This window comes from Eptatretus burgeri, chromosome 9, assembly GCF_056783735.1.
Source record: "Eptatretus burgeri isolate ZD-2024b chromosome 9, Ebu_testis_v1, whole genome shotgun sequence".
NCBI classification, from domain to species: domain Eukaryota; kingdom Metazoa; phylum Chordata; class Myxini; order Myxiniformes; family Myxinidae; genus Eptatretus; species Eptatretus burgeri.
Genome location: NC_140969.1, coordinates 96070794 through 96086622, shown reverse-complemented (window position 1 = coordinate 96086622; position 15829 = coordinate 96070794). Strand labels below are relative to the sequence as shown.

Here is a 15829-nt window from a genome sequence, read left to right as displayed (position 1 = left end):
TGCAAGTTCTGCTGGGTTTTAGAGTGACAATCGGGACAGTGGGTAATTGGAAACAAAGTGGGCACGAGTGGCTGTCCAATGGTTGGTGCGTGGATCGGGTGAGAAGTGCTGTGTGAGTTGTTTTAAGTTAAGAAGTGAAATGTATGGTGCACACATTGTTTTTTTTATTGGGCATGGTGTGGTAACAGGGAAGGTCATGGTCGGTGAAGTGTTAGAAATGCAGGTGTCACATGTAAGGCCGATGGGGTGTGGGAGTCATGTGGGTTTTGTGGGTGGGGATGATGTGCTTGTCCACAGGGATTGCTGAAGCTCACGGTGAGCGTGAATTGCGACCCCCTTCAAGGAGATTCACCACCTGGTGGCTAATGGTGACAGTGTCTGGAGGCAACTGGGAGAGGGTCTGGTTGGGCGACCAAGGCAGGTAGGACCTTGGTGACCCAGGAAGGCCAGAGGAGCCAGTGAGACCCCTTCCAGAGTGTTGTACGGGATTAGAGCTGATGGCTACCAGGGGGGAGGGAATCAAAGGGAGCGGGGCGGAGAAGTGTCCGGGTTGGACTAAAGCTTACCTGTGGGCATGGTTGCACCTGAGATGCCCCCATCATCTTGGGTAACCCACCCCACGGCCACGACGGGATTCAGCCTGCATGATTAAAATGAGGACCATGACCTAGAAATGTGATGATGACCATGGTGTGAGTGTTGTGAAGATGTGCGAGTCCCACCCGATCCCGCACAACTTGACAGGTGCAGCAAGGGCATGATGTCCGCATAATTTTGGGGCAAGCAAAGTTGAAAATTGGCTCCCCAGGTAACGCTGGGTCTATTAGCATCCACTGGGGGAGGCGGTCAAGTGTAAATATCCTGTGAATAGTGTCGTTAAGGCTTAGAGTAGGAATGTAAAGTATAAGTGTTGTGTTTTTGTGGAACCTTTTGTTTCCCCTCCCCAGATCACTGGAAGAGTGCTGGGCAAGAGCGATGATCTGGAGGATGGAGTGCAACTTCGCTCAGTGCTCTCATGTGATAAAATAAAATAAAAAAAAACAACAAAAAAAAAAAACGAATGATTGTTTAGGCGAGGATAAGGCCATAAGGGGGTAGTACATTAAGCAGGATAGGTAAGTTAGCTGCGACTCGCTGCCCATTGCCCCTCCTACTTTATTTCGTTAGGTTAATTAGGTGTGAGTCAGCAAGTGTTAAGGCTGGTACGGTAGCGCCTGTGATATACCTTGCAGGAGCTGCGGTACCAGAGGAGGGGGCAGTGTTACGTTGGAGGGGGGGTATGCATTCAAAGGGTAATTAGGATGTTTAATTAGGTATGCCATGCTGTTCGAGTTTACCAGGATCTCGATGTAATAAGTAGAAATTCAGTGGTGATAAGTTGTCTAGTAAATGTTCATTTCTTCAAGGCGGAAATGATAAATGTCACGTAATTAAATAGGGACACGGGATAGGGTAAGTGTGTCTGCGTAAACCCCTTTTGGTATTCTCTGGAGACTGGCCGTGACATCACAGTACAGTGCAGCGGATGGCTCCGCCCCGTGATCACGATTGGCAGAAGGCGACGGCAGTGGGCCAATAAACGGCTCGATTGCGGAGAGGTTTGGAGAAGAAGAAGATTACAACCAGAACACTCGTTTTTTTTTGGTGTGGAACCTGTGCTGGCAGAGAGCGTCCTGGTTGCTGTGCTCTTGATCGTGCTCTTGATCGTGCTCTCGATCGTGTCTTGGAGCCTTGCCGAGCCTCGTGCCTCGCTTTGGTTGGCTCTAGGGTTCTGCTGACTCGGATACGGGGTCGGGCGGCGGGTGGACCTGCCTCCCTCTCCTGCTCGCGGCTTGGCGCGGGAGCTGGTTCCCTGGCGGCTGTGGGCAGACTTGGACCAGGACCAGGAGGTCGACAAAACCGCGGTTTCTCCTGCCCTCCCCCCCTGGCGAGAGCAAGGCCAGCTCGTCCGGCACCGATCCAGGGACAGTTGCGTCCACACCACGGTCCAGCCTGACCACCAGAGATAGCTACGTTTTGTTCGTGTGTGTGTGTGTGTGTGTGTGTGTGTGTGTGTGTGTGTGTGTGTGTGTGTGTGTGTGTGTGTGTGTGTGTGTGTGTGTGTGTGCTTGGCGCCTTAGAGGGATTGAGAACTGTATATTCATTGGAATTGTCTGTGTTTTTCCCCACGCCCGATCCCACACCATCCCGTCGAATCGCCCCGGATCCCTCTTCTTGCCGAGTCTTGTTATTTCTGGTAAAAATTAAAAAACGAATAAACATCATCAACTCAGTGAAAAGTGACTCGTGCCACCTTCCTTGTCCCGTTTGCGGTAGAGCGATTAGAACCGCCGTCTTTGGGTTATAAATAAATCAATCGCCTCCATCGTTTCGGCTCATTCTACGTTGGTGGGACTGTTCAAGTCCCGTGGACGTCACAAATATATATATATATATATATATATATATATATATATATATATATATGTGTGTATGTTGTTATATATGTGTATGTGTGTCTATATGTATATGTGTGTATGTGTGCATGTGTATGTGTGTATGTTATACATGTATGTGTGTATATGTGTGTACGTGTATGTGTGTATGTTATATATGTGTATGTGTTTGTCTATATGTGTGTATGTGTATATGTATATGTCTACATGTGTGTATGTGTACATGTGTATATGTGTGTGTATGTGTGTATGTTATACATGTATGTGTGTGTATATATATATATATGTGTGTACGTGTATGTGTGTATGTTGTTATATATGTGTATACGCGTGTATGTGTGTTTGTTGTTATATATCTTTATACGTGTGCATGTGTGTATGTGTATGTGTGTGTATGTGTGTACGTGTGTTTGTTGTTATGTATGTGTGTGTATATATATATATATGTGTGTTTGTTGTTATATACGTGTATGTGTGTGTATATGTGAATATGTGTGTGTAAATATGTGCGTGTGTGTATGTTATACATGTGTATGTGTGTACGTGTGTTTGTTGTTATGTATGTGTGTGTTTGTTGTTATATACGTGTATGTGTGTGTATGTGTCTATATGTGTGTATATGTGAGTGAGTGTGTGTGTGTGTGTGTGTGTGTGTGTGTGTGTGTGTGTGTGTGTGTGTGTGTGTGTGTGTGTGTGTGTGTAAGGAAGAGAAAATCCGTGAATTACATTTCCGGCACCTGGACCCACATCCCAAAATGCACACCTTGAGCCGTTCGTTGGGTTTGTACTTGTCGTTCCGGAACACCGTGACGTTCTGGTACTTCTGCCCTCTGTGTCGGCTCGAACCGCCGCTCATCGTTCACTGAAAAATACCGATCAAAAGACGATTCAACAATGTACACGAAGCATATTCCTACCTTCATCGGCACCCGTTTCATTCATGTGGGGGGAGACGAGACGAGACGAGACGAGACGAGACGAGACGAGACGAGACGAGACGAGACGAGACGAGACGAGACGAGACGAGACGAGACGAGACGAGACGAGACGAGACGAGACACGGGGTGGAGTGGACGGTGATTTGGAGCAGGTTACCTCGATACCTCCATGTGTATTAAATAATTAAATAAACTCAAGCCGCCAAGGACCGTTTTCAACGTGAACCACGTGCGCACGGCGCAATTTCCTGTTTTGAAAGTTATGAAATTATCTTGCCTCAAAAGAAAATTGTTTTGTAAAATACCATAAAAGAACATTTTGCGTAAAAATAATAATCAATCGTGAAATAGACCTTGATGAAGCGCTGCAGCCTCTGCTGCGAACTGCGTCGCCATGGCCACCATTACGTGTGTATAATATACTCGATAGACGGGGACGAGGGCTCTGAAGTGGGAACATCAGAAGTTTTCGGACACAAGCACAGCATCGGAACATGGGCGGGTCACATGACCCTGCTTAACCACGCCCCGGTGCACTACGTATGCATACATTATCATAAACTTCCGGTACATCTCATCTACCCCCCCTATTTATTTATTTATTAACAAATCAAGACGCTCACGAGGTTTACAGACACTAACTGATCTTCTCAGGGCGGGTGGAGGGTTTGTCCTTGCTTGCAACTGCTGTGGGCTTCTCATTAAGGGGTACAGGGTCAGGAGGAAGTTCAGGTACATTGATGGGTGAAAAGTTTTCATGAGGAAACACCTCAGGTTCAAACGCAGGTGGTGTTAATACAGTAGTGGGTGACAAAGGTACTTGAGCTGGTTCAATGTTTGGCTCCTCATGACGTAACCTGAGTTGGTGAACATGTTTACGTTTGGATCTACCTTCACACAACTTCACAAGAAACATCATTTCACCAACGTTATCGATAATGACGTCAGATAACCACTTGGTTCCACATCCGGAGTTCAACACATTCACAGGATCATTGATCTCGAAGTAACAGGATCATTGATCTGGAAGTTGCGGTATTCAAATGTTTGGTCGTGATTACGATTCTGTTGATACTTGTTATTCTTGACCTCGACCGTTACGTCCAGGTGCCATAATGATAACCGTGTTGTTAATTCACGACCCATCAGAAGCTTGACAGGTGAGCGACTGGTGGTTTGATGTGCTCCGGTGTGGTAGTTGAACAACACACGAGCTGGGCGAGATTGAATGGAGCCTTCCTTGATGCAGCTCAGACCATTCTTGGTGATCTGAATAGCACATTCAGCTTGACCATTACTGGTAGGTTTGGAGGGGGCAGATGTGTAGTGCTTCATGCAATTCATTTTACAAAAGATCTAAAACTCTGAACTTGTAAATGATGATCCATTATCTGATACAATGGAGTTTGGAATACCATGTTGCGTGAACATGGTACGGAGAACTTCAATTGTTACAGCAGAGGATGAGGATGGAACCATGAGAGCTTCAATTCATTTGGAGTGAGCATCAACTACCATAAGGAAAAGCTTTCCTTGAAATGGACCAGCATGGTCGATGTGTAGTCTGGACCATGGTTTTGATGTCCACGACCACATGGCCAATGGAGACTGTGGCGGGGTCATCTCATGGGCTTGACAAGTGTATCAATGGCGTGCACCAGACTCAATGTCACTGTCCAAACCAGGCCACCACACATGGGCTCGGGCAATAACCTTCATGGTGACGATGCATGGATGAGCATTGTGGAGTTCACTGATAATTTTCCCGTGGAGTTTCGGTGGAATTATCACTCAGCTACCCCCAAAGCAGGCAGTCTGTATCAATAGAGAGCCCACCCTTCTGGATGAGGTACAGTTTCGCCCCTTCCGGTAGTGATGCCCAATTACCTGACATAACACAGCATTTAATTTGTGACAAATCTGGATTGCTATTGGTAGCACAAGCAATTTGCTTCGTGGTTACGGGTGCCTCATCGTGAATGACGTTCGCCATGAGATGAATGATATCACCAGGTTGTGGAGGTTCTGGGATGTCCACTGGAAGTGGCAAGCGACTGACTGCGTCAACACAGTACATTTCCTTACCCGGGTGGTAAACCAACGAATAGTCAGAACTGGCAAGGATCAATGCCCGACGTTGTACATGACCTCATGATGTGGGCAGAATGGCTCTGGTTTCTCCCAGGAGATCTAACAAGGGTTTGTGATCAGTCTCAATGGTAATATGTCTTCCAAAGACATATAGGTGCACCTTTACGGTGTCGCAGACACATGCTAACGCCTCTCGTTCTACTTGAGCAGAGCAACGTTCAGTGTCAGATCGGGTTCGTGGTGCACAAGCAACAGGCTGGAGATTACCGGTTCCATTTGTTTGCAACAACGCACACCCGATGCCATATGAATGGATATCATAACTGAGAATAAGTTCCTTGGATGGGTCGTAATGGACAAGTCATGGCGAGGAGGACAGAATGGTTTTAGCGGCCTTGAACGCTCTTGTTTGGGCAGCTTTCCATTTCCAGACAATGCCTTTCCTGAGGAGAAGATGCAGAGGCTCGACCTTTGTGCTTAGTTGAGGCAGGAAATTACCAAAGTAGGTCAACATACCCAGGAATGCATGAAGTTCTGAAATGTTTTGTGGCATTGGTGCATTCGCAATTGCTTCAACTTTGCCCGGAGAGGGTGAAATGCCTTGACAGGAGATTTGATGACCCAGGTGTTCAACTTCACGTACCATAAAGGTACACTTATCATGCATTAGGCGTAACCCAGCTTGTGACAGCCGATTGAGGACTTTGTTTAGGTTCTCGAGGTGTTCATGTTGTGACTTGCCAGTCACTAGTATGTCGTCCTGAAATACGACCGTCTTTGGTGCAATTTTCAATAATGTCTCCATCTTGCGTTGGAAGATTGGTGCAGCAAAGCGTCTGCCAAATGGGCGTATGTTGTACATGTAGAGTCCTCGATGAGTGTTGATGCATGAAAAGGGCTTGGAATCATCATCCACTTCCATTTGAGCACAAGCATTGGTCAAGTCAAGCTAAGTGAATGTCTGGCCACCTGTGAGAGTGGTGAACAGATCCTCTTCTTTGGGCAAAGGGTAGCCATCCAGCTTAGAATAGCAATTGATCGTCGTTTTGTAGTCCCCACAAATGCGCACTGTTCCATCTGATATGAGTATTGAAATGATAGGTGCTGCCCGGTCGGAGTACTCGATTGGTGAGATGATGCCCTCACTCTGTAGGCAGTCAAGCTCACACTCGATCATTGATCGCATCATGTGGGGCACAGGTCTAGCCTTATGGAGCAATGACTGAGCATCTGCAAAAACATGAATCCTCACTTTGGGCCCTGCAATGGTGCCAACACCATCATTGAACAGGCCAGGGTACTTGTTGAACACGGTATCGTATCCAGCATCGGAGTTGGAGACTGTTTACGTCACTCCAATTAAATCTGATTATTCGTAACTAATCTCAGCCTGAGAGGGTTGGTCCTTCTCCATGCGCAATCAGTAGTGGTAGGACATGAGTGATGTTTCCATATCCTACAGTTACGTTAGCTGAGCCAACTACAGGAGCCATCTCGTTGGTGTATGTTCTCAAGTCAGTAGAGACAGGTCGGAGTGCAGGAGCCTTTCTCAGAGGGTAGATGGAGGTGAACTTGCTCTCGCTCATAATTGATCTGGAAGCACCGGTATCAACTTCCATCCTCACCGGGATCTTATCGATTGTTACATCAACTATAATTGGAGCATCGGAGATCTTTGTTCCAACAGAGAAAACCTCACGAAGTTCCTTACTTGACTCTTGGCTGCAGGCTGTGCTCTGTGACCTATCATCCGCTGCATAAAGTTTCACCGTAATGTGATAAGCAGGAGACAAGTTCTTCGACTTAGATCAAGAACGACACTTCAAGTATCTCCGCTTACCACTGTTGTTACAGGTATAATTCCTGTACCGACATTGGAAAGCTTGATGATCACCACCACAACGCCAACAAGTTACCCCAACCTTCCGGGTAGATTCAGAAATGTCAGGAGGTGGAGGTGAATTTGGTGGCTTGCTAAAACACTTTTGCTTGCAGCCAAAGGTTACCTTGTTAACCAATGGGTCCTGCTGGATAACTTTTGACTTGTTTGAGATCACACTCAGGCTCTCGGCAGTTTGCATACACGCAGTGGCTGTTTCCATGACTTTAGCCAAATTGAGATCGGATTCAGTGAGGAGTTTCCGCAGAATTGAGTCGTCATTGATGCCTCTTATAAAGAAATCACGTAATATCTCTTTGAGTTTATCTGTAAACTCACAATCATTGGCGAGTCCGCGTAAATCAGCACAAACTCGGATGCTGACTGACCATATGGACGATGGTGGGTATGACATTTATTTCTCGAGACGATCTTAACCGGTTTAGGGTGATAATGTCTTTTCACGAGATTGACGAGCTCTTCATATGTCAGAAGGTTTGGCTGGGACAAGAAGATCTTTGATGAGGTTGTACGTCGGGGCGCCGCATACGGTCAGCAATACAGTTCACCGCCTTTCAGCGTCCTCATTGGTGTCCATTTTGTTTGCCACAAAGTACTGCTCCAGATGATCAGTATAGTGTCCCCAATCATCCCCCACTGCGTATTCACGCAATATGCCGAAGCACGAAGACATCCCATCTTCGTCGCCACTGTAATGCACTCGATAGACAGGGACGAAGGCTCTGCGGTGGAAACAACAGGCTTAATGCGGACACGGGTACAGCACAGCATCAGAACATGGGCGAGTCACATGACTGCTCAAGCACAGCCCGGGGCACCCACGTGTGCATGCATTATCATAAACTACAATGCATATAAATCACAATCATCATGACGAAGTGCTCCTGCAGAGCCCGAAATTGCAGTGCCTCTTCCTGCACACATCCGAATAAGGATCCATACTGTACTTCAAGGACCGGTTTGTTTGTTTGTCACGTTACTCCTCCTGCAGGTCTGTACCGATTACATCCAGACTTGCTACATCGGATCAGCACGACCCCAATTTGGGAATAGGGTGTTTTTTTTTTATCTTTGCCAGTGGTCTTGGGAGGGGCGGGGACGCACATTCTCCATGTGAATGTGTATCGTGTGGAGCCGCCTCCAGGTGGGAGAGGGTATTACAAGTGTCCACCTTTTCCAGTGCAGTGGGGTATTTTGAATTACACGTTTGAATAAGACAATAACATAACCCCCTTTGGCCGCTCCCGAAAGGAGCGGGTGCTTCTAGTTTGTGTAATTTGTTCAGGATGCCGGTGATAGTGGAGTTAGGTACGGTAGTATGCACTTCGATAACGTTTGGAAAAAGGAAGGTTAAGGTTGATATTGTATATTATGCATTGCCTGGGTTGCTCAGAATTCCATTGCTTCCACGTTTTGCTTTTCCTTCGAGACTTTGTAGTAATAATAAAGACGTTAAGTGGTGTATTTTTTTTTGGGGGGGGGGGAATAATTCGGTGTTACATGGACTGTGATCTGATGTCCATGTGTCTTAGTTTGTTTATATTTCCTTTGGTATAATTTATTGAGCAATAAATATCGTCTCCATGATCTGGGGCATGGCAAATGCCAAGGCGGTGTATGATTTCCATCTTCCTCCCAACATGACATCGCTTCACCTTCCAAATTACCTGTGGCCCATCTACCTTGACCCTCAATCACGTGACAGAATTCCATGTGTACATATATATATATATATATATATATATATATATATATATATATATATATATATATATATATATATATATATATGAATGAAATAGGGGTAATACCCCTGGGTGTTCACTTGGTAGCAGCTGGATAAGATAACCAGGGAACCGCTGGTAGGTGTGGATGACCCGCAAAATACAGTGGGGAGAACAAGTATTTGATACACTGCCGATTTTGCAGGTTTTCCCACTTACAAAGCACGTAGAGGTCTGTAATTTTTTTTATCATCGGTACACTTCAACTGTGAAAGACGGAATCTAAAACAAAAATCCTGAAAATCACATTGTATGATTTATAAATAATTAATTTGCATTTTATTTCATGAAATAAGTATTTGATCACCTACCAAACAGTAAGAATTCCAGCTCTCACAGACCTGTTAGTTTTGTCTTTAAGAAGCCCTCCCATTCTCCACTCATTTTCTGTATTAACTGCACCTGTTTGAACTTGTTATCTGCATAAAAGACAACTGTCCACACTCAATCAATCAGACTCCAACCTCTCCACAATGGGCAAGACCAGAGAGCTGTCTAAGGACATCAGGGACAAAATTGTAGACTTGCACAAGGCTGGGATGGGCTACAGGACAATAGGCAAGCAGCTTGGTGAGAAGGCAACAACTGTTGGCGCAATTATTAGAAATTGGAAGAAGTTCAAGATAACAGTCCATCTCCCTCAGTCTGGGGCTCCATGCAAGATCTCACCTCGTGGAGCCTCAATGATCATGAGAGAGGTGAGGGATCAGCCCAGAACTACATGGCAGGACCTGGTCAATGACCTGAAGAGAGCTGGGACCACAGTATCAAAGAAAACCATAAGTAACACTACGCCGTCATGGATTAAAATCCTGCAGCGCACGCAAGGTCCCTCTGCTCAAGCCAGCGCATGTCCAGGCCCGTCTGAAGTTTGCCAATGACCATCTGGATGATCCAGAGGAGGAATGGGAGAAGATCATGTGGTCTGATGAGACCAAAATAGAGCTTTTTGGTTTAAACTCCACTCGCCGTGTTTGGAGGAAGAAGAAGAATGAGTACAACCCCAAGAACACCATCCCAACCGTGAAGCATGGAGGTGGAAACATCATTCTTTGGGGATGCTTTTCTGCAAAGGGGACAGGATGACTGCACCGTTTTGAGGGGAGGATGGATGGGCCCATGTATCGCGAGATCTTGGCCAACAACCTCCTTCCCTCAACAAGAGCATTGCAGATGGGGCGTGGCTGGGTCTTCCAGCATGACAACGACCCGAAACACACAGCCAGGGCAACGAAGGAGTGGCTCCGTAAGAAGCATCTCAAGGTCCTGGAGTGGCCTAGCCAGTCTCCAGACCTGAACCCATTAGAAAATCTTTGGAGGGAGCTGAAAGTCTGCGTTGCCCAGCGACAGCCCCGAAACCTGAAGGATCTGGAGAAGATCTGTATGGAGGAGTGGGCCAAAATCCCTGCTGCAGTCTGTGCAAACCTGGTTAAGAACTACAGGAAACGTCTGATCTCTGTAATTGCAAACAAAGGTTTCTGTACCAAATATTAAGTTCTGTTTTTCTGATGTATCAAATACTTATTTCATGCAATAAAATGCAAATTAATTATTTAAAAATCATACAATGTGATTTTCAGGATTTTTGTTTTAGATTCCGTATTTCACAGTTGAAGTGTACCGATGATAAAAATTACAGAGCTCTACGTGATTTGTAAGTGGGAAAACCTGCAAAATCGGCAGTGTATCAAATACTTGTTCTCCCCACTGTATGTAACGGAGAAGAAAGTAAACACCTATGGATTTTTTTTAATGCAGTGAGCAAGCTTTGGTACATCACAGGTGATGAAGGTTGTAGTCAAGTTTCATCAAAATTGTATGTGTAGTTTTGGAGAAGAAAGCAAATACTTAAATTGGGGAGAACCCCCCCCCCCATACACCTCTCAGACCCCAATTTTTTTTGAATGTCGTGAAAAAACTTTGGTACATCACAGGTGATGACGGTTGTGGTCGTTTCATAAAAAGCATGCGTGTAGTTTCAGAGAATAAGTTGCATGTGTTTATGGTGTATGGACCGACTGATGGACAACATCCCATAAGCTCCTCGGAACTACGTTACAGTTGAGTAAACAAAGACCTATCTACATCTCTCACCTGTGATTGGAGAGAATTTTTAATTTGCTCTCACATCATCAATTAAACCGAGGTGGCTAGGATTTATATAAATAAATTGACTCCTCCCATGTCTTCTTGCCGAAGAAAGCTGTATAAAGCAACCATGAAAGGCTACACAAGGTTTCCTTTTGCTATTTCAAGCACTTCCCAGAGTTCCTCCACAGCTGTTAAGGCATTCATTGTGGGAAAGGTGGTTTCTCCAGTGGTGGCGTCTGAGGGAACAGCCTCCATCCAAGAGACCTCATTGCTGGTGATTGAAAAGAACTGCTCCTCCTCTGAAAATGCGGGGATTGACACAGCGGAATGGACATTTAATAATGTCGGAGGAATGGCCGACAGGACAAAAGATAAAAGATCGCCTCCCCTGGGTAAGGTCCCACACGATATTTACCGATGACAGACTAACGTAAATAAGCCTGGGGGTGAAGAGCCCCCCCCCCCCAGCGACCGGACGATCCATCCTGGGCCGGGGCAGAAAAGGGACACGATCCAGTGAATGAAGAGGAGGTTTCATCCCAGCTATCCCTTCCCTGTTCCTTCCCGCTCCTGCTCTCACTCCCGGAGGAGAAGCTCCCCAACCCTCACTTTTTTCCCCCGTTCTCTTCTTTGCTGCGGTTCTGCGGAGCCAATGGGGAGAGAGGGTGGGACAATACTTCAGCTAACAATTTCATCTTCGATTTTTTTTTTTTCTGATTTGGTTTTCTTGCTTTTGATATCTTCTTCTTTGATTCCTCCTTCTGTTTCTTGATTTTTTTCCAATCAGATTTCTTCTTCTCAGATTTTCGTATCTTGATTACATGTCGAGTTTTTTTTAAAACCTTAAAAAAAAAAATGAAACATGTGCAGCCATTAAACATGTTTCTGTCTGCGCTGTCACTCATGATTCTCCAATAAGCGATGAAACCGGTCCGGCAGCTGAAGGAGTGTGTCGCATTGGGATTCTCATGTGTGTACAATTTGTGAATGTCTTTAGAGCTGTGGAGGACCTCTGGGAAGGGTTCGAAATGGGCGGACTGAGCAGTCGGGCATTCTGGCACCGACCAAGGGCCTGGGCCATCAAATTTGGGCCCGTGCTCCAAATAAATAAATAAATATTGTTTTACGTTTTCAGAAATAGAAGGCGATTTTAGAATGTATATTTAAACGGTGGATATTCATTGTTGACGGTTGAAAGTGGATTTCGATTGATTTTGGGAAAAAAAAAAACAAAAAAAACAGCAAAGTCATTCATTGTTGTTAAACTAAACATCAAACTTGCGATAAACAAACAACATTTACCGCTGTTAAAGCTCGTTTCAAACTTTACAGAAAATGGTTCAAATAACCATGGACGTGCCTTCCAAAACACCGGGTTTGTTTGTGCCCTCTTTGTCGAAAAAAAATAAATAGAATTAACCATCTTCACAAATACGTTTTGTTAATCTTATAGAGAAATACCGCAGTGTTCAATCGACACACATACACACACACACACACACACACACACACACACACACACACACACACACACACACACACTCACACACACACACACACACACGCTATTACACACACACACGCTATTACACACACACACACACGCTATTACACACACACACACACACACGCTATTACACACACACACACACACACACACACACACACACACACACACACACACACACACACACACACACACACGCTTATTACACACACACACACACACACACATACACACACACATACACACACACACACACACACACACTATTACACACACACACACACTATTACACACACACACACACACGCTATTACACACACACACACACACACACACGCTATTACACACACACACACACATACACACACACACACGCTATTACACACACACACACGCTATTACACACACACATACACACACACACATACACACACACTATTACACACACACACACACACGCTATTACACACACACACGCTATTACACACACACACACGCTATTACACACACACACACGCTATTACACACACACACACACACACGCTATTACACACACACACACACACACACACACACACGCTATTACACACACACACGCTATTACACACACACACACACACACGCTATTACACACACACACACACGCTATTACACACACACACACACACACGCTATTACACACACACACACACGCTATTACACACACACACGCTATTACACACACACACACACGCTATTACACACACACGCTATTACACACACACACACACACACACACACACACACACACACGCTATTACACACAAACACACGCTATTACACACACACACACACACGCTATTACACACACACACGCTATTACACACACACACGCTATTACACACACACACGCTATTACACACACACACACACGCTATTACACACACACACACACGCTATTACACACACACACACGCTATTACACACACACACACACACGCTTATTACACACACACACGCTTATTACACACACACACACACACACACGCTATTACAGACACACACACATACACACACACACACACACGCTATTACACACACACACACACACACACATGCTATTACACACACATACACACACACACACACTATTACACACACACACACACACACACACACACACACACACACATACACACACACACGCTTATTACACACACACGCTATTACACACACACACGCTTATTACACACACACACGCTTATTACACACACACGCTTATTACACACACACACACGCTTATTACACACACACACGCTTATTACACACACACACACACACACACACACACACACACACGCTATTACACACACACACACGCTATTACACACACACACACGCTATTACACACACACATACACACACACACATACACACACACTATTACACACACACACACACACGCTATTACACACACACACGCTATTACACACACACACACACGCTATTACACACACACACGCTATTACACACACGCACGCTATTACACACACACACACGCACGCTATTACACACACACACACGCACGCTATTACACACACACACACACACGCTATTACACACACACACACGCTATTACACACACACACGCTATTACACACATACACGCTATTACACACACACACACGCTATTACACACACACACGCTATTACACACACACACGCTATTACACACACACGCTATTACACACACACACGCTATTACACACACACACACACACACACGCTATTACACACACACACTCTATAACACACACACACACGCTATTACACACACACACACACACACACACGCTGATACACACACACACACGCTATTACACACACACACACACACGCTATTACACACACACACACACGCTATTACACACACACACACACACACGCTATTACACACACACACACACACATACACATACACACACATACACACACACACACTATTACACACACAATTACACATACACACACATACACACACACACGCCATTACACACACACACACGCTATTACACACACACACACACGCTATTACACACACACACACACACACACACACACACACACACACACACAGACACACACACACACACGCACGCACACACACGCACACGCTATCACTCACACACACACACACACACACACACACATACACACACACACACACAGACACGCACACGCTATCACACACACACACACACACACACACACACACACACACACACACACACACACACACACACACACACACACACATACACGCACGCACGCACACACGCTTTAAAGTGACCATTTGTTTTTTTCGAAAAAATCTTCAGGTAAATAACACGGAGAAACAATAATTTTTTCCGCGTGTGCATTTTATAAAATATACTGTTCAGGCCGTTTTCCATGATGTTTGCCATATATTATATACTTATTACATACTTAATATTCCATGATGTTTGCCATATATTATATACTTATTACACACTTAATATTCCATGATGTTTGCCATATATTATATACTTATTACATACTTAATATTCCATGATGTTTGCCATATATTATATACTTATTACATACTTCATATTCCATGATGTTTGCCATATATTATATACTTATTACACACTTAATATTCCATGATGTTTGCCATATATTATATACTTATTACATACTTCATATTCCATGATGTTTGCCATATATTATATACTTATTACACACTTAATATTCCATGATGTTTGCCATATATTATATACTTATTACATACTTAATATTCCATGATGTTTGCCATATATTATATACTTATTACACACTTAATATTCCATGATGTTTGCCATATATTATATACTTATTACATACTTCATATTCCATGATGTTTGCCATATATTATATACTTATTACATACTTCATATTCCATGATGTTTGCCATATATTATATACTTATTACATACTTAATATTCCATGATGTTTGCCATATATTATATACTTATTACATACTTCATATTCCATGATGTTTGCCATATATTATATACTTATTACACACTTAATATTCCATGATGTTT

At 44.5% G+C, this 15829-nt stretch overlaps 1 protein-coding gene across 3 annotated transcripts in view; it reads right to left on the bottom strand.

Annotated features, from left to right (window-relative positions):
• The window catches only part of C9H9orf85 (chromosome 9 C9orf85 homolog), a 56895-nt gene that overhangs the window by 36832 nt on the left and 4234 nt on the right, over positions 1-15829 (bottom strand). Inside the window, exons 1-2 of one of the 3 annotated variants that reach the window (XM_085896231.1) lie at positions 3531-3677; positions 3199-3297 (exon numbers count right to left, since the gene is read on the bottom strand). In XM_085896231.1, the coding sequence (XP_085752357.1) occupies positions 3199-3291 (93 nt within the window). In that variant the 5' untranslated portion in view covers positions 3292-3297; positions 3531-3677. Of the gene's footprint in view, positions 1-3198; positions 3298-3530; positions 3678-15829 lie in introns of those variants that run through there. The other 2 variants (XM_085896229.1, XM_085896230.1) reach the window with 2 other exon arrangements.